At 40.9% G+C, this 23,573-nt stretch overlaps 1 protein-coding gene across 1 annotated transcript; it reads right to left on the minus strand.

Annotated features, from left to right (window-relative positions):
• Positions 1–662: 662 nt before the first annotated feature.
• Positions 663–16,095, minus strand: eno4 (enolase 4). The gene is made up of 16 exons (XM_078104642.1): positions 15,886–16,095; positions 14,846–14,974; positions 13,109–13,293; positions 10,384–10,523; positions 8,222–8,391; positions 8,006–8,134; positions 7,722–7,790; positions 7,202–7,366; positions 5,728–5,853; positions 5,080–5,254; positions 4,638–4,699; positions 3,182–3,299; positions 2,691–2,759; positions 2,049–2,144; positions 984–1,652; positions 663–833 (listed from the first exon to the last, which is right to left on the minus strand). Exons 1-15 carry the CDS (start codon positions 16,036–16,038, stop codon positions 1,561–1,563), a joined length of 1,878 nt encoding a protein of 625 aa, XP_077960768.1. The 5' UTR covers positions 16,039–16,095; the 3' UTR covers positions 663–833; positions 984–1,560.
• Positions 16,096–23,573: the final 7,478 nt, after the last annotated feature.

The raw sequence follows: 23,573 nt of genomic DNA on the forward strand, positions 1-23,573 counted from the left end.
ATTTGTGTGTGGGTTTTTGAGACATGATCAACATGATTAGATCCAAAGATACGTTTTTTTCAAAACTGACCTACCTGTATCAGATGTCGCCCAGCGAGGCAATGTTGTGTGAAGTAAGTAAAACTCTGTGCATAGTGATGTAGAGAATTAGCAATTGAAAAATTATTTGGGCGGCGTGGTGGTTAGCACTGTCGCCTCAGCAAGAAGGTCCTGGGTTAGACTCCGCCCAGTGGCCTTTCTGTGTGTACTCTGCATGTTCTCCCTGGGTTCTCTTCGGGTACTCTGGCTTCCTCCCACAGTCCAAAGACATGCACTGGGGATCAGGTTGATTGGTGACTCTAAATTGCCCGTAGGTGTGTGAATGGTTGGAGGCAAATGGCTCTTTGAGGAGAGAATGTACAGAGTTAGGGTTTGATATTGGAGGGATACTGCTCGCCATTGTCATGCCATGAGATTAGCCCTGGCAAGAGCGCAGCGTAAGGTGGCGAAGGGCTGGCTCAAATCTCAAAGTATTTTAGGGATTTGAAATTATAATGTCACTCATTAACTTTCAGCGATTGGCTAACTGCTTCTTTGGGACTCGAGCCCAGCTGAGACAAGCGTGTGTGAGTGTCACGGGAGTTCAAGGTTAGGACTCAAAAGCTCGAACACAGGAGACCGTAGCAGTTTTACAGCTTTTATTTTAACCACGGAGAGGGGGAAAAATGTGTGGAGCCCTTGGTCCGACACAGGAGGCGGCCGAATCGACAATGTGACGTCCCGTGGCTCGACACCGGAGGGCAGGCAGATTGACTGTGTGATGTCATGGGGCTCGACACAGGAGGTGCTGGACACTGGAAGAGAAGAGCGTATTAGTCTCTTGAGCAGGCAACAAGCAATTTACTTAATGGTGGCGAAGACTTCCAAGGCAGAAGACGATACGGACTGACAACCCAGGGCTGCACGACCAAAGTAGATATCAGGAATCATAAAACATTTATTACCATAATATGTCAGGCTTTAGTCTTGTGTGGACCTCAGCCTCCTGCCAGATGGAAGGGGCACAAACAGTTTTTGTCTGGGGTGAGAGGGGTCGGCTACAATCGGGAGAAACGGCAGATTGCAGCCGATCACCCTCTCTGCAGAGCGGATGACACACTGCGGCCTGTCCTTGTCCTTGGCTGTGGCTGGAGCGTACCAGATGGTGATGGGAGGAGCAGAAGATGGACTCGATGATGGCCGTGTAGAAGTGCACCATCATCGCCTTTGGCAGGTTGAATTTCTTCAGCTGCCTCAGGAAAAACAACTTCTGCTGAGCCTTCTTGGTGATGGGAGCTGATCAGCTACCACTTGAGGTTCTGGGTGATGATGGAGACGAGGAAACCACAGAATCCACAGTGGTGATGGGGGAACGTGGGAATTCGTTCTTCCTGAAATCCACAACTATCTCCACTGTCTTTAGAGCGTTGAGCTCCAGGTTGTTCTGGCTGCACCATGACACCAGATGGTCAGACTCCCACCTGTAGGCTGACTCATCCCCACCAGAGCCCAGTCCAATGAGGGTGGTGTCATCTGTAAACTTCAGGAGCTTGACGGACTGGTATACTGCTGGTGGTAACGAGCCAGATCGTCCGCAGCTGTGTGCCAATCAGGGGTGTGGCCATGGTAGGTGTCTGGAAGCAGGACCGACAAAACAACACTGAGCACATGGCAAAACAAACAGGGGAACACAGACACACGAGGAGAGGAGATTGAAAGAAACAGTGGTTGACACACAATAGGTGAGACGGGATCCTGACACGCAGAGGTCAGATGCAGGAAAAGCATATATTTTGCGCAGATATCTTAATTCACAAATATTACTGGGTATATAATCCGTTTCAAAAACAAATATTGACAAATGTACATTGTCAAATGTATTTTTTATATAAACAAAAAAAAATAATAATCTGTCACTTAAGGTGGGGCCATGCCCCATTGTCCTCAATGGACCAGCCGCCACTATGCAAAATACATGATGCAACATATTTGACGTAGCAATAATTTACATGCACTCTTGTTTCACTTACACTTCACGTCACTACCAGACGCCATTGTTTGCTGACCCGTCGCTTCGCCTCGCGTTGCTGTATCGCTGGCAGCCTCGTGGGGATGGGAGGGGGGAGCTGCGCCCATGTGATTGGTTGAAAATGAGGGCGATATCTGATTGGCTACAGATAGGTCCATGTTGAAAAAAACGTATTTGTGGATCTACTCACGTCAGACGAGTCTCAAAAAACCCACACACAAATGTGAAGCGATCCGCAAACAAGTGCAAACATATCCACAAACAAATATAAATATACATATATTTTTATGTGCATATATTCAGTTCTGTGTGCATTTGAAATTATTGATTTTTTTATGATTGAAAGTGCACCTCTGGATTTGCTGTGTTATGGCTCATATTTGCAATGTTTAAAGAAATAATAATATAAAGAAGCAGCGAGATGTCTGGCGGGTGTGAAAGTTTTTTTTATTTTTTTTTAAAGTTCTGTTTACTCACTTTGATTCATAGATCAACTAGAATTCAGGATTAATGCACTTGTTCATAATCAACTCAGCAGGTTCTCCAGTGAACTCTTGACAGGCAAGTAATAGATAAGAGCAGAATGGAACAATGAACGTGGAATATGATGCACACTTGGGTACAAACAGAAGTCACACTGTACTTGGTGCTGTGGTAGACTGCTCCTGTGGTGTATCAGTGAACAGTGGAGGGGGGTGCTTGACCTTGGCCACTGTGGATGAGAAAAAGTAAATGAAGAGAGCAGACATGAAGCAAACTGCACAGGCCTCGGATAACGGGTCTAGAAGGAAGTTGCTGCAGCACTAAAACTTTCACTGCATCTTGGAAACGCAACTTTTATTGATTGGAATTGATTACATGCAGACATGGATAATCTCTCATTAACCCTCCAGTGTCCCTGCCTGCTTTGTAAATGATGATGGGAAAGTATTTGCCTTAAGTGTAATTAGGTTGCCAATTAACAAATCCAAAGGAATCTGAGGGTGGTGAGCGGAGCGGAGGGGGTGGTGGTGGGGAGGGGGTTATTCTTCACACCCAGTTTCCATTCATATTCAACACAGAGCAAGGGGTGTGGAAGAGAGAGATGGGTTCTCTCTCTCTCCATCGCCAAGGCAGGACTATAAAAAAACCTACCCAGTATTCCCTGTTGGGCCACCTCTTCCTCTATAGAAATCAGCCGGTTGTATTTAGCCATCCTCTCAGCACCGCTCAGACCTCCCAGTTTGACATAGCCCAGGCCCAGACCCACAGCCTGAGGGAGGAGAAAAAGAGCAACACAGTGTGAGACAGACACTGGCGCTGAGTTTTCCCGTGTCATGTCACTGGGACGTTGAGGGGGTAAGTTGGGTCCAATCTCGGTTGAGAATGCTGCCCAATTGCAGCTGAAGGTTTTAGTTGGGTTACAATGTGTTATGTGATGGTTACTGATGACTCTGGTTGCAACTAGCAATGCTTACATTGGTGATCAATTCATCTGTAGATTATGTTCTCAGGACTTCATATTCCTTGTGAATAAGTATACAGTAGATATTCAGTTTACTGTCAAAAGAAATAACAAGCACAAGAAAAATAGACAAATATGAAAGAATACTATTTAAAAAGATAATGTTTTGAAGTGAATACAGAGCCTATGGGAAAGCTGGTTATTCAAAATATAAAAATCAATTTATACAATGGTGTTAAAAACAACAACAGGTGTGGATTTTATTTTCTATCTGCACCTTATCATACTCGTGTGTAATTTACTCAAGTATGGCCCTCACTAAACAGTAGGAAAAAAGCAAAATTCAAACAAAGCCGCAAACGTGGTGCTGGCTAACTGCAATGCGAAGACGCTGAGGGAATTTGAACAAGTTGTAAAAGAAGTCATACGTGGCAAATTCATGAGATGAAAATGAATCACATTAATGAGCCTGAGCAGATGTCTGAGGGAGAATGTGTAGAGGGGGGTGTGATCTGAATGTACAGGCACTGGAAGCTGATGATGCCAACCTTTCTAATGCCAACAGTCCCCAACATCATAGCCCCAACATCATTCCCATCTTGGGTCCAATGCCATCCTGGAGAAAGGCAGTCCCACCCAGCTCATCTGAGAACCTTTTTAGATGGCTTACTGGATGGACCTGCTAGTGAAAGGCCCATGCCATTCATCTGTCCAATCCACTACTTCCAGGAGAAAGCCAACTAACATTAGTAATTTGGCAGACGTTACTCCTATAGAAACACCTTTCTCTGTCTGATTTTGGTCTATGAACTGAGAAAAAACAATCTTGTTGCTAAATGCTGCACTATGCTCAGCAGATCTGTCTGCCGCTTGCTGCTGAGCAGGTTTTGATCAGCGGCTTCTTAAAGCATTTTAGCAGGAAACAATTCTTAGGAGCGGTGAGAGTAAGCCAGAGCAGTAAAGTTTGAGGCCAGAAAGCACCTGAAAGTTACTACAAAGCTCTTTATGGATGTTACACACACAACATATAATTTCTGCAGATGGATGCTACTTTGGACAGAGACACTATGAGAGAAAAAATGGTCTCTGGTCAGACAAATGACATGAGGCTGGAAGCACAAAATGAAAGAAAGGGGCTCAACTTACAATATCTGACAAAGAGTCATCGCTGCAGGGCTCACTGCATGCTGCTCCCATCAACACTGAACCTAGCATCAGGTGAAGGGACATAAACATGATTGAACATTGATGGCAATTCCATAAGTGAAAGAGAAGTGTTATATACAGTTCAAGCAAGTCATGCTGTGGCAGGAATCAGCTGCTTCATTCACGTCATCAACAACTGTTAGTTACTTATGTGTCCGATCGCATTCATGCACAGAGAAATTCTAGACCTTGTTCAAGAAAGTTAAGTTACTATACTTCTAATAGTTCCTAAGTAGATGGTTGCAAGTAGTACTGTATGTTTTGCTCCTCCAGGGAGAGTTGAGTTAAACACTATTTTCCGACAAACAGCTGATTGAGATCAAGCACAGCTTTCTTTCAAGGATTGTTATTTTCCTCTACCCCACGTCATGGGATCTGTTACCCTGGTGCTCTGATGTGATGCGGATCAAATCGCTGACCGTTGTCTCATGGACATGTTTTAAGATGTGACCTCTGACTCCCGGTAGGGGGGGGGCCTTTGGCTTAAAGGTGATGTCAGAAAGCAGAGAACATGAGTCTCCAATCATGTTGCTCAGCTTCTCCCATTGGTCTATGTCCTTACAGAGCACAAACACACAAAAACACAAGAATAAGGACGACCATGCTGTTCAGATGATCATACAAATACATCTCTCTTGAGCATGCACACAATTTGATTGAGGCTGTACATGTCTGGTGGAACAACATCTGCTGGTGGCCCTAAGTAACTAACCACTGTGGTTGTATAGTTTTATTTCATATTATGAAAATAAATAGACAGCTCAAGTAGACCAGTTATGAACACAAAATGTCACTTTGTAAGTCCAGTTCTATATGGATATCCACTAGAGCAAGACCAAAATAACGCAGAAGTCGAGGTGCTTGTGGGGGAGGCGTTCCCTGAACTCTTCCCTCAGAAATGTTCCTTCATTTACCAGTGCTTCTATGATGCATTACAATAGCACAATATAAAAAAAGCAATATGGTTTACAGTTTTTATTAATCATGTTTTTGTACACATATCTGGAAGGCGGATCATGCTTAGACTTACCTCTCTCCTGAATGGATCGATTAAGGCCACCACTGCTGGATATTTGGTGATAAGGGTTCGGTACATATCAACTAATTCATCTGGAGATTTCAAAACCCCGGTTGCAACTTCATACTTTCCTTTAGACTGAGAGGAAGAAAAGAAGCAAATATTTGATTCTCTCGGCTACCTGCTACCTCCTTTCAGCTGTGAACATATACATCTAGAATTTGCTGTATGCATATAGCATTAATGGAAGCTCTTTTGACGATGGCCAATAATCCAACTAATAATCCAATCCATTATAGTCTGATCATTGGGAATGTTCATAAATATTAAATGAACTATAAATAACATACATATTCAAAATATTCAGACAAAACATGCCTTATACATACGTTATAACAAAATGATTTTCTAATGACTTTGTATCATAATGCTTCAGAATTGCTGTAATGTTTTGAAAGGAGCCTATTGTATTATAATTTTATAGATAAAAGCCATAATTTGTTAGTGTTTTTAGTCAAGGTATAGTCTGAAGAGGTGTGTCTTGGAAGATGAAAATACTCTCTGCGGTCCCGGTCATTCACATTTAGTATTCAGCAGCCCACCCTGTTTTGGACACAAATCTACTGGTCTCAGCCACTTATCCTGGTTTTAGATTAAGTTTAGTCAGGTGGGACTCATCTCACACACATCTGGTCGTCCTCCCTTGGTTCTCCAACCTTCTGTTCGTCTTTTAGTGGGACCCCACCACATCTGGTTATCCTTCAGTAGTAATCCACACATCTCGTTGTCCTTCAGTGGGATTCCACACATCTGGTCGCCCTCTACTGTGGCTTTGCTCTTCTGGCAGTCCTCCACTGGGACTCCACACATCTGGTTGTCCTTCAGTGGCACTCTCCACTCCACTGGCCGTCCTCCAGTTGGACTACACACATCTGGTTGTTCTCCAGTTGAAATCCACAAATGTGGTCCTCCTCTACTGTGGTTCTGCTCGTCTGCTCGTCCTCCAGGCGGACTCTACACTTCTGACCATGCTCCAGTGGGACTCCCGACATCTGGTCATCCTCCAGTGGGATTCCACACTTCTGGTAGCTCTTTACTGTGGCTCTGCTCGTCTGGCCGTCCTCTAGTGGGGCTTCACACATCTGATCTTCCTTCAGTGGGACTCCCCACATCCGGTCATTCTCCAGTGGGATTCCACACAACTAGTCGCCCTCAACTGTGGCTCTACTTGTGCCAGGTATTAAGTGGATTGACTTGATACTTTTTTTGACAATACCTCTAATTTGAAATCCATTTGCTGCGTTGCTATCTATCCTTCTGGGTTTGCATCCAAACATGTTATTCTGAAACCCACATATCTCATACATTACACTACTTTACACTACATTACTGACAGAGCCCCTATAAAAAGTGCCACCAAGACATTTTCATAAAGACTCACAGCTCGTATAACCATAAAGCCAGTAACTACCTTTCGTCAACTTACACAGTCCATTAACTCAGGGGCAGCACAGTTTAGTGCTAAGTGGATATCTGTTCCCAAGGCCAGTCCAGAGTTACAACAGGCTTCAGTGATCAGGTCCAGAGGCTGCTCAGGTCGCTCGTATTTCACAGCCAGCGCTCCACTGTCACACAGCATTGCCTGGGTTGCCTTGGAGCAAATATAAAGTTCACCTAGTTAACAGCATGTGGTGCTTCATGTCAATGACCATAGAGGAGTATTTATTGGATAAATACAAATGTTTCCACTCACTCGCCTCACTGTTCAAGTAATGGTAGGGCTATAGGTCATTAAACAATGCAAGAAATAACTCTGTATACTTTACAAAGGCTGCAGACAATGGAAGCATTGAAAGTTTTGATAGGCATTTCCACATATCTCCTGCATACCTTTCTATACAACTTTTAGGTAAGTTCAGGAAAAGATAAATCTTGCTTCTATCTTTCTTTCATATAGCCTGTGTCAACTTCTATTCTTACAGTTAGTAAATTGCAATGTCCCTCACCCCAGCTTTAGTTGAAGTGTTGATTATTCTCATCATCTCCTTCTGTATCCCACGGGTCATTGTGATAATCTGTTGAAAAGGTTTACAGCTCAGTGAGATTAATAAACACTAGAGTAAACATTTAGTAAAGCAGAACTGTGTCTAATCAATACTATCATATATATATATATTTCATCATCATCGCAACAATGGAGGAAAAGCAACCCACATAAAGAGCACTAACTTTATGCACTGAACAGATCTTCGCCAATAGATGTCTGTGTAGCTGTACATATTCTGAGTACCTGTTTGACTCGTTGTCCGGCTTTGGGGATCAGGATGACTTCCTCAAGCAAACTCAATTTTCCAGGAGAAGTCTTTCCACAGCTCAGCAAAGTTACCAAAGATACAGGGATGTGAAACGGAGCAGGTGCCTGCATGAATTGGTTTCATTATGAGACATCATTACATGTTGCACCTAGGAGAGTGTTTGTGTGATTGCATGTGTAGTGTGTTGTTACCTTTCTGTTCTTCAGAGCAGCTATGTATTTGTAGAGAGGGAGACCCTGTATATTTGCACCAGTTTGGGACATGGCGAGAGATACTGAGCCAATGGCACAACTCCCACGTAAAACTCGTTCTGGTGACTCTGTTGGATGAAATGGTTTCTCCGAAGTGTTGCTCTTTTTACCTGTGGTGGAAGCAAAACATTCTTGTTACAAAATGATTTGTAATGCACTATCCAGTTATATCAAAACAGAAAAGCAGTATGGCATGGCAATATGCAGTATGGTAGTATTGCACTGAGGATTCCAAAACAATGGCAGCGCAGTAGTCAAGAGACAGGGGCGGATGGTATGTTGTAGAAGTTTTATTAAACAATGTGAAAAAACAAAACTGATAACCAAGAGAATCTCCAGCATTTGCCAAACTAAATTAAACCTAAGCACCCCGGGTCTTCTCCCTGCCGTCTTTCATTCTTGTCTTTTTGTACCCCTCTTGATGAGATGAGGTCCAGGTGTGTCTCCTGGCACAGCTGATCGTGATTCCTCCGAGGGTGTAGGTGCAAGGCCTTTGGCTGGAACATATACTCCCTCGACTACTCTTCCCCTCAGCCCCTTACACATGTTTGTGTGTTATTAATAGTTAAAGAATTTAGCTCTATCATAGTGTAGGGATTCCCAAAGTATGGTGCGGGCACCCCTGGGGGGGCGCGAGAGGAAACATATAATGGTGGTCTAATGGAGTAATAATTTGTAAAAAATCAATGGGGTTTTTACACAAAATAGAGAGATGATGATTTTATAATTATAAAACTACCCATTGTAAGATTAAATGTACATTAAAATGTACAATTTAATAAATACACTTCAGCTCCTCCTTTTACGTACACACTAGCTAACGTTAGCCCAGTTTGTGCAGCTAACGTCAGCTAACAGCTAACTTCTGGCTTATCAGTCGCGAGAGAGGAGAGGGACAGAGAGAGATAGAAACGGAGAGTTAATACTCACGTGTCTTACTTGCTAACGTCACCCCTCTTTCTTTGTCTCTCTCTTGCTGCAGCCTAAGCCCCCTGCGCTGCGTGTGAAATCCTCAGATGGACTCCTCCCATTTTATTCATATTCCTGATTCCGAATTAATATGATACAATGTTGCAGTTGCTCCTCTGTTCGGTCAGTGGTCACACTGCAACATTTAACAGCGGACTAAATATTGTAAACAAACATCACGCGTGAGCAAACTGTTGTTTTTGGTCAAATTTTAATGCAGCTATGAATAGACTTTTTAAGTGTGAGCGATTGGGGGTGCATGAACCCGGTTAGGATGTAGGGGTGCGTGGCCTGAAAAATTTGGGAACCGCTGCATTGTAGAACTAAACAGATCTGGGGTTTGGATATACAGACAACACATGCAAGGACACATTTATTGCTTTATTTTTGTGTGATTTACTTAAATGATTCTTGCACTATCCTTATCATTTTCAGATTATGCAAAAAATCGGTGGCGGTTCCCCTTCATCCTACGGAAAAATATTGTCCAGGTAGATAAAGTAGTTCTAGAGTGATTACACTTTTTATTGTGGGTGCCATTTTTGGAGAAGAGGCCAAAAAAACGCTCTAGCCCAAAGCATCCCTTCCTCTTTGGTAACGCTTATAATTAGGGCTGGCTCAGTACAGCCTGGACCAGCCCTTATATAAACTGCTATAGGCTTAGACTCTAGGGTCTAGGGACTTCCCAGGTCACATTTAGCTCCTCTCTCCTCTTCTGTCTCTCAGCCTTCTGTATGAATTCATACTTGATATTCTTCTGATGGTGGTTATATGTGATAGTTGGTTTTACCAACGGCCGATGTTAATGCCCCCTGGCCAAACAGCTGCTTGCTTCATTGTGAACTCATCAACCAAGATGTTAGTCCTATTAAGACCAAAGCTAAGAACCGGTTTACATCAACAAAGACATAGTGAAGATCTGTTTTCAAAAAACTGTATTAGCCTTTGAATTGAACTGTAATCCATGTTCTGACTTTCATTGAAAAATGGAATCGATGTCTCGTTTGTATATTTGGTCAATATATTAATATACTTAACTAAAACAATGTTGCTGAAAAATCTAATTTTATTGTAAGGTGTTAGAAATAGCGTTATTGGAATAAAATATTAACCATGACAAGTTACTAGCCTACCTTTTTTAACAAACTTGTTGTCTTTCGTCTCTGCAGAGCGTGGAGAAGACAACTCCCCAGCCTCGCTGGGGGACAGACTCTCCTCATTTTCCTTGTTCAAAACGTCGTTCTCCTCAAGGAAGCGGGCCATGAAGAAATTGCTGCACAGTTACAAAACAGAAATATACACTATGGGTAACACAAACACACAAATCTTTCATAAAACTTATTTATATGGCGAAAGAAAAACACCACGTGGAATGAGCTCCAAAAATATTTGGATAAAACATGAATGTTGTAGTTGCCTTTTCCAGTGCACGGGAAGCACACTGCCCCATATCAAAACAAACCTTTAACCTTAACCACAAAGTAGACCCATGTTAAATAAATACATGAAAACTGTACCTCTCAGCAAATATCACAACTTAAAAACATCCCTGAGGAAGTGACAGCGATACCTTTAGGGATTATTACTTATATCAATCAGAAAGCCCACCCAACAACACAGACATGGAAAAGTTTGAGGGTCATATATTCCCAAGTATTAATAATGGCCAAGAAAGAAAACTAAGCCATACAGTGAACACGAGCAAGATACTGGGATCAATTAAACTGTACAAAGCGGCAAAGCAGCTGGGCCAAACGGTTTCCCCATAGAATTTTTCAAGGCATTCTCAGATAAACTATTGTCACTTTTGCATGATTTGTTCAATGACTTTTTAACCCGAGGTGCTTTATTGCTAAAACCTTGAAAAGATGCCAAGGAATGTGGATCCTACTGACCAATATCGCTTCTTAATGCAAATTACACAATTCTGGCAAAAGGTCCTAGCTACGCATCTGAAACCGTTATTCACAAAGTAACTCTGAAGACCAAACTGTTTTTTGTGGCATGGGTAAAATTCCTCTACTCCTCACCGAGGGCCTCAGCAATAGATCAAACTCAGAATGACACTGCCAAGCCTGCCACTTAAGTCCTCTATTATTTGCCTTAGCAATCAAACCATTATCCATTGCTCTTAAATCATGTCAACATTAAAGGGATTTGCAGGAGTACTGAGCACAGAGTACTGCCAAATGCTGATGATTTATTAGTTTATATTTCGTACGCAGTGGCATCTGTCCCTGGACCGATTAAGATCCTTGAGCAATTTGGGATCTTCTACAGTTATGAATTAAATTTCTCAAAAAAATGAATGCTTTCCTCTAAACAATATGTCCATAAGGTCTCCAGCAATTCAACTGCCTTTCAACAAGTTTGACCCTGCATTCAAATATTTTGGCATATATATCACTCGTAAATTTGAAAGCTTTTACAACAGGAATTTTCTTCCTAGTAATCACTAAGATGAAGACAGACTTTCATGTGGAGAACCATCAATTCTTCATTAACACGTTAATTGTGTTAAGATCAATGTTTAACCATGTTTCCTCTTTCCTATCAGTTCCAATGCCAGTGTTCCTGCCTAAAGTCTTCTTTACTACCTTGGATAAGCATATTACAGGCTTTCTATGGGATAATAAGGATCCACGGATGAGTAAAGTGATGATATAAGTCCATCAATCTCAAGGTTTAGTCCCTCTTTCTAATTTCCGACATTACCACTGGGCAGTAAATACAGAAAATAATATACTGGGTCAAGCTCCCTCAATTTAGCTGGTTCCCCTAAATGAAGCTAAATCGTGCCCATCATCTTCTCTTCTAGCATTGCACCTAGTACCTCTGGACTACCATTCTCCCCAAGACAATACTCATCCAAACCGATAGTACATTACCAACAACATTAAAAATTCTGGCAGTTTCGCACACAATTTGGCCTCGACAATATATCTACTATAACCCCTATTCACGACAATCACCACCTCCCTTCACCTAGACTGCATTCTCGCTGGGGCTTAAAAATGGCATTTTCAATATTGGTCAATTATACACTGGTGGGGTGTTTGGAAGCGCCCAGTATATATTTGTTTTTTGCGGCTTCCAAGGATTTTTTCTTAATCCAACAATCCTAGTTTTCCTAGTCCACCGCAAGACTCCTCAAGTGTATGAGAAAAGCATCAACACCACCAAAGGTAACCACTGTTACAAGCCTTGTCCATTTGTAGGTAATGGCTTTCTGGTTGTCTGGAGTCCCAAAGCCTTAGAAATGGCTTTGTAACCCTTCCCAGACTGATACATGTTAATTAGTTTTTTTTTCTTTACATGATGTGTTTCTTTTTGACACCTCTTGTACAGTTGGACAGACAGGTTCTTTTTAAGCGATTTTCTGGATTCAACAGCTCTGGGAGCAATCAGGCCTCGGTCTAGATAGTGAAATTTAACCACGCTTTCCAAAAAATGTGTTTAGTAACATCTGTGACTTATCAGTTACTTTTTAACATAGTTTCAGGTAGATTTGGATCATATTTTCCCCTTAAAAAATGTAAAACTGCATTTTGTATTTGTATCAAACCTTTCTTCTATAACAGTCCTGGAAACAGGGAAGCACTGAATGCATTATTATATACATTTTAATTTTCATCGTAATTAGTAAGAGACCTACAAACAGACTTTAAGAAGCAGGTTTTCCTTTACAATTAAATGGAAGGAAATGCACTTGTTCATACTCTTCTAGATTAGGATAATTTTTTACAACAGAGTGTTGGGCAAATATTCTAGGTTTTGGTTTTAAAAAGAATAACAAATATGGAAACAGATGAGAGATGCAACCCTTTCCCTGTAATTTAATAAATATTGGAACATTACCTCAGCATAAGGTCAATATCTGATTGGTCACAAGGGTTTTGGCCCTTCAGCATGTTCTTCAGAGGACCATTGATCCACTGGGCAGCCGTCATCATATGGTCAGTCCTCTCCTGACTCATTATGCTCCTGTCCAGTGATGTCACCATCGGCTCAAAGTGGCTGGAGACGGCAGCTGAAGACATGCTCTGAACACAGAGAAAATAGTTGATTTGTATGAACTGTCAATATCCTCCCAAGGTCAATACAAATACTGCACATACATTTTGTTGATTGAGCGCATGTATTTGTAATGAAGCTGTGTCACATTTGCACTACTGAGCCAGCTGTGTGGCTGAAGGGGGAGGATATGAATTGATACCTGGTATTTGTGCCTCGTCTCTCATCATCCTCGTCTTTCCTCATCCACACTTCTTCCGCTTCTCTTAGACCCCTTGCACTGCTTTTCTGTCATGCTACCTTACTGGTAACGCTGCTTGAATTCCTAACTGTCTCCCAATGGAAATAAATATATATATATAATTTCAAAGTAAAATATAGAACATCACACGTTACGTGACGCTGGTAATCGATGTTGTATTTTTAAGCCTTTAACTTTCACACTGTATATCTCCTTGAGATTGTAACGGTTTTATAGATAAATATAGTTTATACTTCATATTATGAACAGAAATGGATTAAAGTGAGCACAGGTAGACAAGTTATTAAAGTAACATTACAAATGTTGAGAATAAATACACAAAGAAACTGAACTTGGTTCAGTCCTTGCTTCACTACTTTTGTTTTGTGGTGTGATTATAAACTAATTTTATATTTTGTTTTGTTTTGTGAGCCAGGAGGAAGCAGCATCAAGCTGAAGGAGAAGGATGTGTGTGGTGACATTCAGCTCCTGCAGCTTGGATATATTCTGTAATATCTTATGGTTATAGTTAAATTAGCTTGTATCCTATGCAAGAAAAAAAGTCCTTTCTTTAAAATTGCAATATTACCTTTAGCTAAAAGTTCAGGGCTTAACCAATTTTAATTTAATTTAAAATAATCATAAAAAGTTCTTCTCCCAGCCTAAAATGTATCATGCTCCAGAGGTAAAGCATATCTTCCTAAATTAAATGAAATAAGACGATTACCTTGTCTATCTGCATTTTTATAAGTTCTGGTCGCTGGGCAACAGGAGCAGCAGAGGAAAAGCTGATTACGCAAGCAGGAAGTCGCCCTGTGGGTCAGACGGTCCCATTTAAGAGACCGCTCGGTTCAGCCTTTGTAGCCATTGGAGGGCTGAACCCAGGTCGAGTGCGAAGGCTGGATCTTCATGTGTAGGCAGCCAACTCCAAATGGGACACAGCTACTGTCTTTGCTCGCTTCATCAGCATGTTTGAAGAGGCACATCACTGTCATTTCAAACTATCAGCTCATCACTAATGAATCCCAACTCCTTTGCTAACGCTTGATTTGTTTGATCTAGATGTGCACTGCTGTCTGCTGTCTTGTTGTCTATTGTTACACTGTCTACTGTCACACACCAACCGCCGAGACAAATTCCTTGTATGTTTGACTTATTTTGGCAATAAATGTTTCCTGATTCCTGATTCCTAAATGCCGGCTCTGAACTTAGTATCTAGAATCTGCAACTTGAGCAGATGTCAGCCCCAGTCCAAGAAGACAGACATCCGTTGACTGTAGTGATTATTCTGTACAAGTGTCCAAGTGTTGATTTTTTATGGGGAAATGTTGTTTCTGTACCTTTTCCTTGTTGCAGACAATGCAGAAGACTTCCGCCTCAATGGAGAGTTGTCCTCTTGCGTCATAAACCTCCCTCCCTTTCAGCCCGCTGATCCTTGGCGGTGCACTTAGGTTCGTGAAATAATTTGCCTAAAGTAAAAATTCATAGTTAAACATGTTGAAACGTTGGTATCACAGTTCTTAAACGATGTGCTGAGGGCCAGTATCTGTGCATGTTTCTGATCCAACCTGATCAATTTTTGTGTAGCTTATATCAATTTTCCCTTCAAAACATTCCCCGCCTTTCTGTTCTTTCTGATCAAGACACTGGTTTCAAACACGAATGATCCAGTATAAAGGTCTCTTTGTCAAAGAAACACAAAAGTGTTCATTTAAAATCCATGAATGCCTTGATGTAAAGGTGGTTAGCAACAAGCCATGACTGAAATGTGGTTTCTTATAAAGACTTCATTTAATATGTTTAATATTTTTTACTTAATTTAATATGCTAATATGTTACATGACGGAGAAAAATACATACTTTTGCCCACAATCCTGGGCAAAAGTAAGATTTTTTTTGTCAAAAAAAAAAAATATATATAATCTACAGAAAAAAAATCTTACTTTTGCCCAGGATTGTGGGCAAAAGTACGTATTTTTCAGAAAGAACATTTCACCCATCCACATTTAGTCAGTGAGGGAGAAGAACTCTTCATAATTCATAACTTTAATAATTTCTCACTACAGACATTTTGACATAAATTACCATATATCACAGCAGGAAAACAACTAGGCTGTAATCTTTTGAAACTATATGCACCCCTTTGAAGGACACTGTCTCTGTTGAAGCTGGCTAACGTTACATTAACAGGTGTAATGCAGGGGGGCTGGACAGGAAGTAGGGGGGCACTTTGGTGATTTCTTCTTCTATTTGCTTGCTCCTGCATTCCGAAGACTTGAATAGATCACTGGTACCTGCTGGTACCAGGAATAAGTGCAGTTAACCAGTTGGTTAGCGAAGCTAAAGTTAGCATACGTTAGCATACGCCATCGACTCCTACCAAGTATCCATGGACGTCTCGGGGCTCATGGAAGAAGAGCTCGTTCAGAGCTCTCTCCACCAGCTGCGGGACTCCGTTGGCCCGGTAAAACTCTGCAGCGGCCCCTCTCATGTCCTCTGTAGGAACACGGCTCGGACACCCTTGGTGAGACATCGCCCGGGTGTTCCTGCCGCTGTGGGCATAGTGTTGGATGTTACCATGGCAACAGACAGTTCAAGTGACAGCAAGAGCGCCGGAAATCAGAGTGATGTTGCCGCGCTGCGTCTTTAATTTCCATCTCTTTCCAATCTCCATAAATAAGAACTAAATAGGCTAACGAGAATGAATGATGTCTACTCAATCTATTTATTTTTGGAGCATGACGCGTTAGCTCTGGAATGCTTGCAGCCACGGCAAAAAACGAGGTAAAATAAAAAAAATATATAGTGAAACACATGCAGACATTCTGGTCAAAACATTGTCTTATACAACACTCTGTAATGATAACTGATGTAAAGTAGATGTGAGCAGTGTTAACATGCTGACACCAATTTATTGACTTGCCGGAATGTACTTTTTTTGTACTTTTCTTGTTCAGTGGGCTTCCATTGAAGGGGATCTGGGAAGCAAAGGCAAAGCTTTAATCCTACAAGTGTAGAACAATAAGGGGTGGAAGTAGATTCGCTATTGTATGATGATATTTAAGGCATTTCACTCCAGAAGCTTTATCTGAAGCTTTGTCAGGAGTCCCTGACGTTGTTTTGTACATTGATTCACATCGACATTCGTATTGAGGCACGGCAATGGGTATCTTTTGTGTTTTACCTTATTTGGGGGGATGTCTGAATCAGTCCTCTTTCATTACTGCAGTTAACGCAGACGCTCGAATTTCCGTGGTCAACTCAGCATACACATGAATTTTAGTGCACGTATAAGCTGACATTTATGGTATTAAACAAGTAACCGGAATAAAAGCTATTTATTCCGAGATTCTGGACAATATAATATATAAGTAGCCTATGTGTGTTCAGGACCATTCTGACTAGTAAGGAATACTTTTACTGGACAAAGTTAGATAATTATCCAAAGTAAAAGCCCGATATTTGCAAGTTCAAAAGGATAATTTCTCCATATTTGAACTGCAATAAAAATATTTTTCTCAATATTTGCATACAAATGTCTGTTAAGGACCTCTGCTATGAACCTGAATATGCAGTATTTTTACTGTACAAGTTAGTCCTATTTTAGCAAATTCAAAAAGATAATTTCTCAACGTTTGAACTGCAATAAAAATAATTCTTTTCTCAATAATTCCGTAGTAAAGAACAGTAAAATCGTATCAGAGAGGTCCTTAACACAACTACATTGGTATTTGTCTGGAATTATTTTTATTGCAGTTAAAATATGGATGAAGGGACTTTTTGAACAAATATGGGGCTTTTACTTGTAGAAATTTGTAGAAAATTTTATTGCAGTTCAATTATGGTGAATTGGTCTTTTCAACTTGCAATTATAGGGCTTTTACTTAAATTTAGAGAAATCTCTAAATTTGTGAAGAAAAAATACTTCATATTGTGCATGTAGTCAGAGCATTGGTCTGGAACTATTGTGAAAAGTATTTTTATTGCTGTTCAACCAAGAAGGCTCAGCAGAGGCTGTTCTTCTTGAGGCATCTGAAGAAATTCAACCTGCCAATGCCGATGATAGTGCACTTCTACGTACACGGCCATCATGGAGTCCATCCTCTGCTCCTCCATCAATGTCTGGTACGCTGCAGCCACAGCCAAGGACAAGGGCAGGCTTCAGCGTGTCATCCGCTCTGCAGAGAGGGTGATCGGCTGCAATCTGCCGTCCCTCCAGGACTTGTTCCCTTCCAGGACCCTGAATCGAGCTAAAAAGAAGATGTTGCCGACCCTTCTCACTGTTTGTGCCCCTTCCATCTGGCAGGAGGCTGATGTCCATCAGGACCACGACCTCCCGCCACACAAACAGTTTCTTCCCGTCGGCAGTCGGCTCATCAACAGAGCCCGAGTCCCCCACTGACTCTGACACTCCACACTTTTTTATTTTTTACTTCTATCATTGTCCGGAATTTGTTATTTAAACAACCTTTATTCCGGTTACGTGTTTAATAGCATAAATGTCAGCATATACGTCCACTCAAATTCAAGTGTCTAAGTTGACTACGCAGATCCGAGTGTCTGCTGCGTTGACCGCAGTCTTTCACATAGGTCTGTAAATATATATTTAAATATGACATGAATTAATTTCACTAATATCAATATGACTTAAATTCTGAATCGCTTGTTAGGAGTGTGGTCAAGCCAATTTTTTTGTATTTTGTTGACAAGCCAGTTTCAATATGAAGGTTTTAATCAGGTGGAAAAAAAGGTTGGTGTGTTTTAGCCTTTATGATTATCAATGAAACTGAAGATCCTGCATTTCATATGACATCTTTACGCTGCTGTGGTACGTTCAGTTACAGCAGCCCACTCACCCTAAAGAGTATCTATGGTTTCAATGGAAATGATCAATATAAGACAATGTCCATCCGCGATCAAAGCCTATTGATTGTCCTCAAACCCTCCTCTATTACACACAAGCTTTCACGCACTCACCGTGCACCCGCCAACGCACTATTTGGAAGGCCTTAACCCAGGGGCGTTCCATTACGTCGAGTGTCAAGTTATTTCCAGGCTGAGAATTGGAATCATAAACATCCAATCTCACATTGAGGCCACAAGGACAAACCTGGCTGCCTGAATTCCAAACTTCATAAGTATTTGTCAATAAAAATAGGCCGGAACATGTATAAAGAGAAAGTTATGCTCCGAGGATAGTTCCGTTTTTCTTCCCTTTGTAATTCAAGGTGCTATTTTTGCAAGGGCACTGTACTATAATAATAACACCATTTCATATAAAACATGTCATTTATTATTATTATTATCATTATTATTATTTCCATTTGATTTATATGCCATTTATCTAAAACACTTGCTGTGAAAATACACGACCTAAACCGTTGAACTCCTTGTGACCTTAGTCACCCAAGGGAGACGTTACACAGCCCCCATGAACTCGTGATTTTCACATCCCAATGCAGGGACAATTGTCCCCCCCCCCCTCCCCGTGACACCTAAAAGACGTCACAAACACTGTGGCAGCAGGAACCACAGTGTGGCTCATTTAAAGGACATGTATTGCATGTATTGTATTGCTATATACTTATTCGTTCAATGTTCACCTAGTTAATTCGATTCGATTTTATCCGGAAAAATGAGAACCTCTTAGCCTATGTAATAGTTTTTCTTTTTCATATTTGAAAAAACTGTCTATGGGCTTCTGTTTATATTTTATTTTTAATTCCATTGAAGGTTATTTATTAAGTGAATTCGTCGAAGTGAAGACTGGAAAAGCTCTTACCCATATTCCGATTGTACCCGCGTGGATACAGTCTGCAGCAACGCCGTGAGCGCGGGGGAGCGCGCAGCTGATCCCGGTAAATGCCGGAGGAGCTCGGTGTCAAAGGCTACTCCGTGAAGACAGACACGGTTCATAGTGGACTGTCTGCTTGTCACAGTAGCTACACACTGTGCCCAGTCATGATAAAATCAAAATCACCTCATCCTCTACAAGGAGTTTTTTTTAAATAGTTCACGTACTTTTTACACTGTCCCCCAATTGAATATCACAATTCGTGAAATAATCGGCTTAATAGTAACCGGAAATTCCTTTTAGGACAAACACTTGCTCACTGAAATACGTTAGTAAAATATGGAAATACACATTTCTAAATATGATTTAAAGACAAAGAGCAATTATTATGTACGTCAAATCCGGACCATATTGACCATATCGAATATCATAGGCATGTGCATCATCATTTAAATGTTAAATCAAATGAATCTCTAATATGTGTACTATTTTTCTATATTACGTTAAACATAGCATTTAATTCAGATAATTATGAAATTCCTCATGAAATTTAATTGAAAATTGGGAGAACACCGGGGAGAAATGTAAATGGTTCCTATGTGTAAATCAAAGCATTGGCCAACTATATTTTGTAATATCATAATTTAAGCTTAGTCAAATAATTGAACAGTTTTTTAAATTAATTATGGTTTGTGCTAGTGGCACAGCGGACAGCGTCGACCGGCGGCCTCGTGGATCAAATAGAGCCCGACACATGTTATCCGTCACAGAAGAAGGGAGCATTACGCACAGCGAGTCTTCGTCCTCATGGTCCTCAGAAAAGTTCGATGTCAGGTCGTAGATCTCTTCCTTAAGAAACCCATCAGAAGCTTCTTACCTCCAATATATGTAGAAATGTACTCGCAGGAGGATTCTTTCAGCAGCTCAGAGTGATAACTTGCTATTACTATTGTATCAAAAAATACCTCCTTAAAAGGAAAACAATTCTCATAAAACATAACCTTGACAAGCAACAACACAAAACACCCTGATACATGCTGACAGTGAATGTTGTTGTTATTTCCATTTAAGTGCATGCATTCTGACATTTAATGCTTCTGTTATTCTTTAACATAATATTGTGTTTACATCTTGATTAGCTTGGGTTAGACCAGGTCACACTGATAGTTACTGCTGCCACCACCTGGATGCACAGCCTAAGGACCGTCCCTTTGTTATCTGGCTCTTCTGTTTGTTGGCTAAATGCAGAGCACGTTTACCTTCAGAAACTCACAAGCTGTTTCACACAAAATAAACAATTAAAACAACTGTATTCCCGTGAATCCTAAACGGTACAGGCCTTACCTACCAGAGCAGGTCAAGCGGACATGGAGCAACACTTTGAGCAACATTTTAAAGGAAGGTGAAATCCAATCAGACAGTTCAAAAGGGACAAATCCTAAAAAGGTGTTGCTCTGAGCCAATGAAGCAGAGCCCCAACCTCTTTCTGGACACTCTCCTCTCACATGTGAGGCAATAATAGGGCCATCATTCCAATGGTTTTGTTGTTTTCTTCCTCCAGAGGATGGTAGGCTACAGCAGCAGGGTGCCTACAGGCTTTTCTTTTTTTTACAGCAGCTGCTGCCAAGAAAAGGATTCCTGTGTGAACGGCTAGTTTGGTCTAAGTGACACAAATGGCATATGAAATTGGGCTGTATGAAAAGTGTTGATAGCTAATTTGTCACAGGAAGAAGAACTCTGAATACCTTTTTAAAGCGATGGTGCCCATTGTGGGGGTCCAATAAGAGTCCTTGAGGGGGTACTGAAGGTTCTCAAAGGGGCTTCGTTGGGTCGCCTGGCAAAACGAGAAATAGATAACAAGACACTTTTCTATTTTTTCACAATAGGTTTGAAAGTAGAATGAATGTCTTGCCCAAAGGTTTTCCAAAGTCTAAGCCCAGATTTAGTGTGGAAAACCTCAAATGATTTTAAAATCCTCACTGATGAGTGAAATCTTCTGTCAAGGTATATGTTGGACAGAAAAAGTCACAAAATCTGGTCTATTTGACTCATTGGACGATTCTCAATTTCTAAATGGTCTATCCACGCTGCCTCCCCACGTCCTCTTCTCCCGGTCACCTGTTGCTGTTTCTTTATTCACACCAGCCATTCAAGGCTCATAGCATTATATTGACGGCAGTGGGCTGAGTTGTCTATCTGTTTATGTCAACAGACACAGCTCATTTAAATGAATTCCAATTTGAATTGTCAGAGTGGTGACATTAAACAGCTTGCGCTGCGTTCCCGCAGGTTCCATGAATAAAAGTAGCCTGCGGCCTAATTAGTGCATCTTTTTTCTCCAGTCTATGAAACACAGGGTGCATCCAGCGCTCCGCACCTCTTGTTGCATCTAATTAAAATCCTTTATTCATTTTTAAAAACTTGACCAGGTGTGGTTTGAATGGCCGCTTTGGTAAGATTTATAAGTCCGTATTCAGGCTGGTATCTGGAGGAGAATCGCTTGTGATGGAGATACACTGAGCTGAGGAATTGTTGAACCTTCTGGTGTTGCTACTGACTATGTGTGTGTCTTTATGTGTGTGAGTGTGGTCCTGCCTTGTGGTTGTGAAGAAGCCCGATTTATACTAAAAGCTGTAGCTTTAGATCAGTCACCAGAACATTTCCAGCGATGTAGTTGTGAATAAGAAGAGCGTAAGAGTGAGTTCTGCCCATGATTTGGATTACCTTAAAGACATCGTTGGGATCAGTCTGACACTGCTAATGTTGTGCGTACTTTGATCTCATGTACCATTATTGTGAGCTAAAAAAAACGGTTTGTCATTAAGTATATTTTTCAGATAACACTTAATTTGAAAATCTTTATTTAGCTTTAATAGGAAAACGAACGCGTTCCACCTAAAGTGATTTGTTTATTATCTCTCAGAAGTCCTTATCCTATTGTAAGAATTTTTTTTTTCTTAGCATAGGTCAGTATTTTTGAATGTTATTTTGAAGATGAACACTCTTTGTTTTGTGCAGAACCAAAACACCTTCGGCACACATCTGGTGACTCTGCTTGGTGATTTGAAGATGTAATGCAGAATCAAATTATGTCTCACATGATGATTGAATTTTATTCTTGTGCGATCATCTCTCCTTGTTTTGACGTCTGCTTGTAATAAGGCTCCAGGTGCCACGTTGGCACAGCGTTTGATGAAGACGGAGCTGAGGGCAGATCAGATGTTCAGCTGGTTCAGCACTGCTGTGAGTCATAGAGAGCTCTTTGTTTGAGCCTAAGAAGTGGCAAACCTGTCAGCAAACTCTTGCCTAGAAACCTGAGGATGATGACGTCACTAAGGCAGTCAGAATCAATGTATTGGGAGTGTGTTTCACAAAAAACAAATTTCACTGCATATTCGAGCGAACTGTAAGTCTGATTGTGTCATATAAATTAATATGGGGTTATTGATCATTTTCTTTAAAGACCTGCTATTGTTTCTGGACATTAACCCATACCATAAATACCTAATTGCCTTTCTATTTTTAAATTGATTTAGATTGAGTATGTGATTATATTATCCAGCTATAGCATACTGTATGTGTGTTATTTTTTTTTCTTTTATTTATTGAGACTGCCTATAAACAGAACATGACTTTATTGATTTAAAAATACATTTTCTGTAATTAATTTAAAATCTGTGTTTACTACTATTTGTTATGACTTCTGTTTGATACGTAACTTAAACAGGCAACGCTCACAGCTTGGACCTCTCTGTCTAAGCTGTGATCTGATACCTCCATGGTGAAAGTCTGCCATCGCTTTCCTTTTTCTACACTTGTACTTCCCTCTAGTGAAGGGTACGGAGTACTGCAGCTTCATTTCCATCATGTAAATGTGAATCAAGCTCTAAAAAACAAATCCCTCCATGCAACTAAATACAATGTTTCCACAACTCTCTCTCTGCGTGTGGCTGAATAAGAAGATATCTGATGAAAAAATTTCCTGGAATTAATCAAGGTCACTACACTTCAACAGTCAACCAAACATATGCATTTCCTTCCCTAGAAGGCCTGGTCCCAATGCTGACAGACCACTAGGTGGAGTAAGATGTTGATCAATATGCTGGAGAGACACTAAATGACCTGACATCCACAAAAATACCACAATCACGTTGAACTATCCTCTTTTTACAGCTGCTTCAGTTGTAAACATTTTTCTCAAACAACGACCAAGAAAATCAGTCTGCAGGCTTCTGCTCCAATTACCAGTGTATATCGATGTTAAAGTGACAGTT

Source organism: Gasterosteus aculeatus, chromosome 6 (genome assembly GCF_964276395.1).
Source record: "Gasterosteus aculeatus chromosome 6, fGasAcu3.hap1.1, whole genome shotgun sequence".
NCBI lineage: Eukaryota > Metazoa > Chordata > Actinopteri > Perciformes > Gasterosteidae > Gasterosteus > Gasterosteus aculeatus.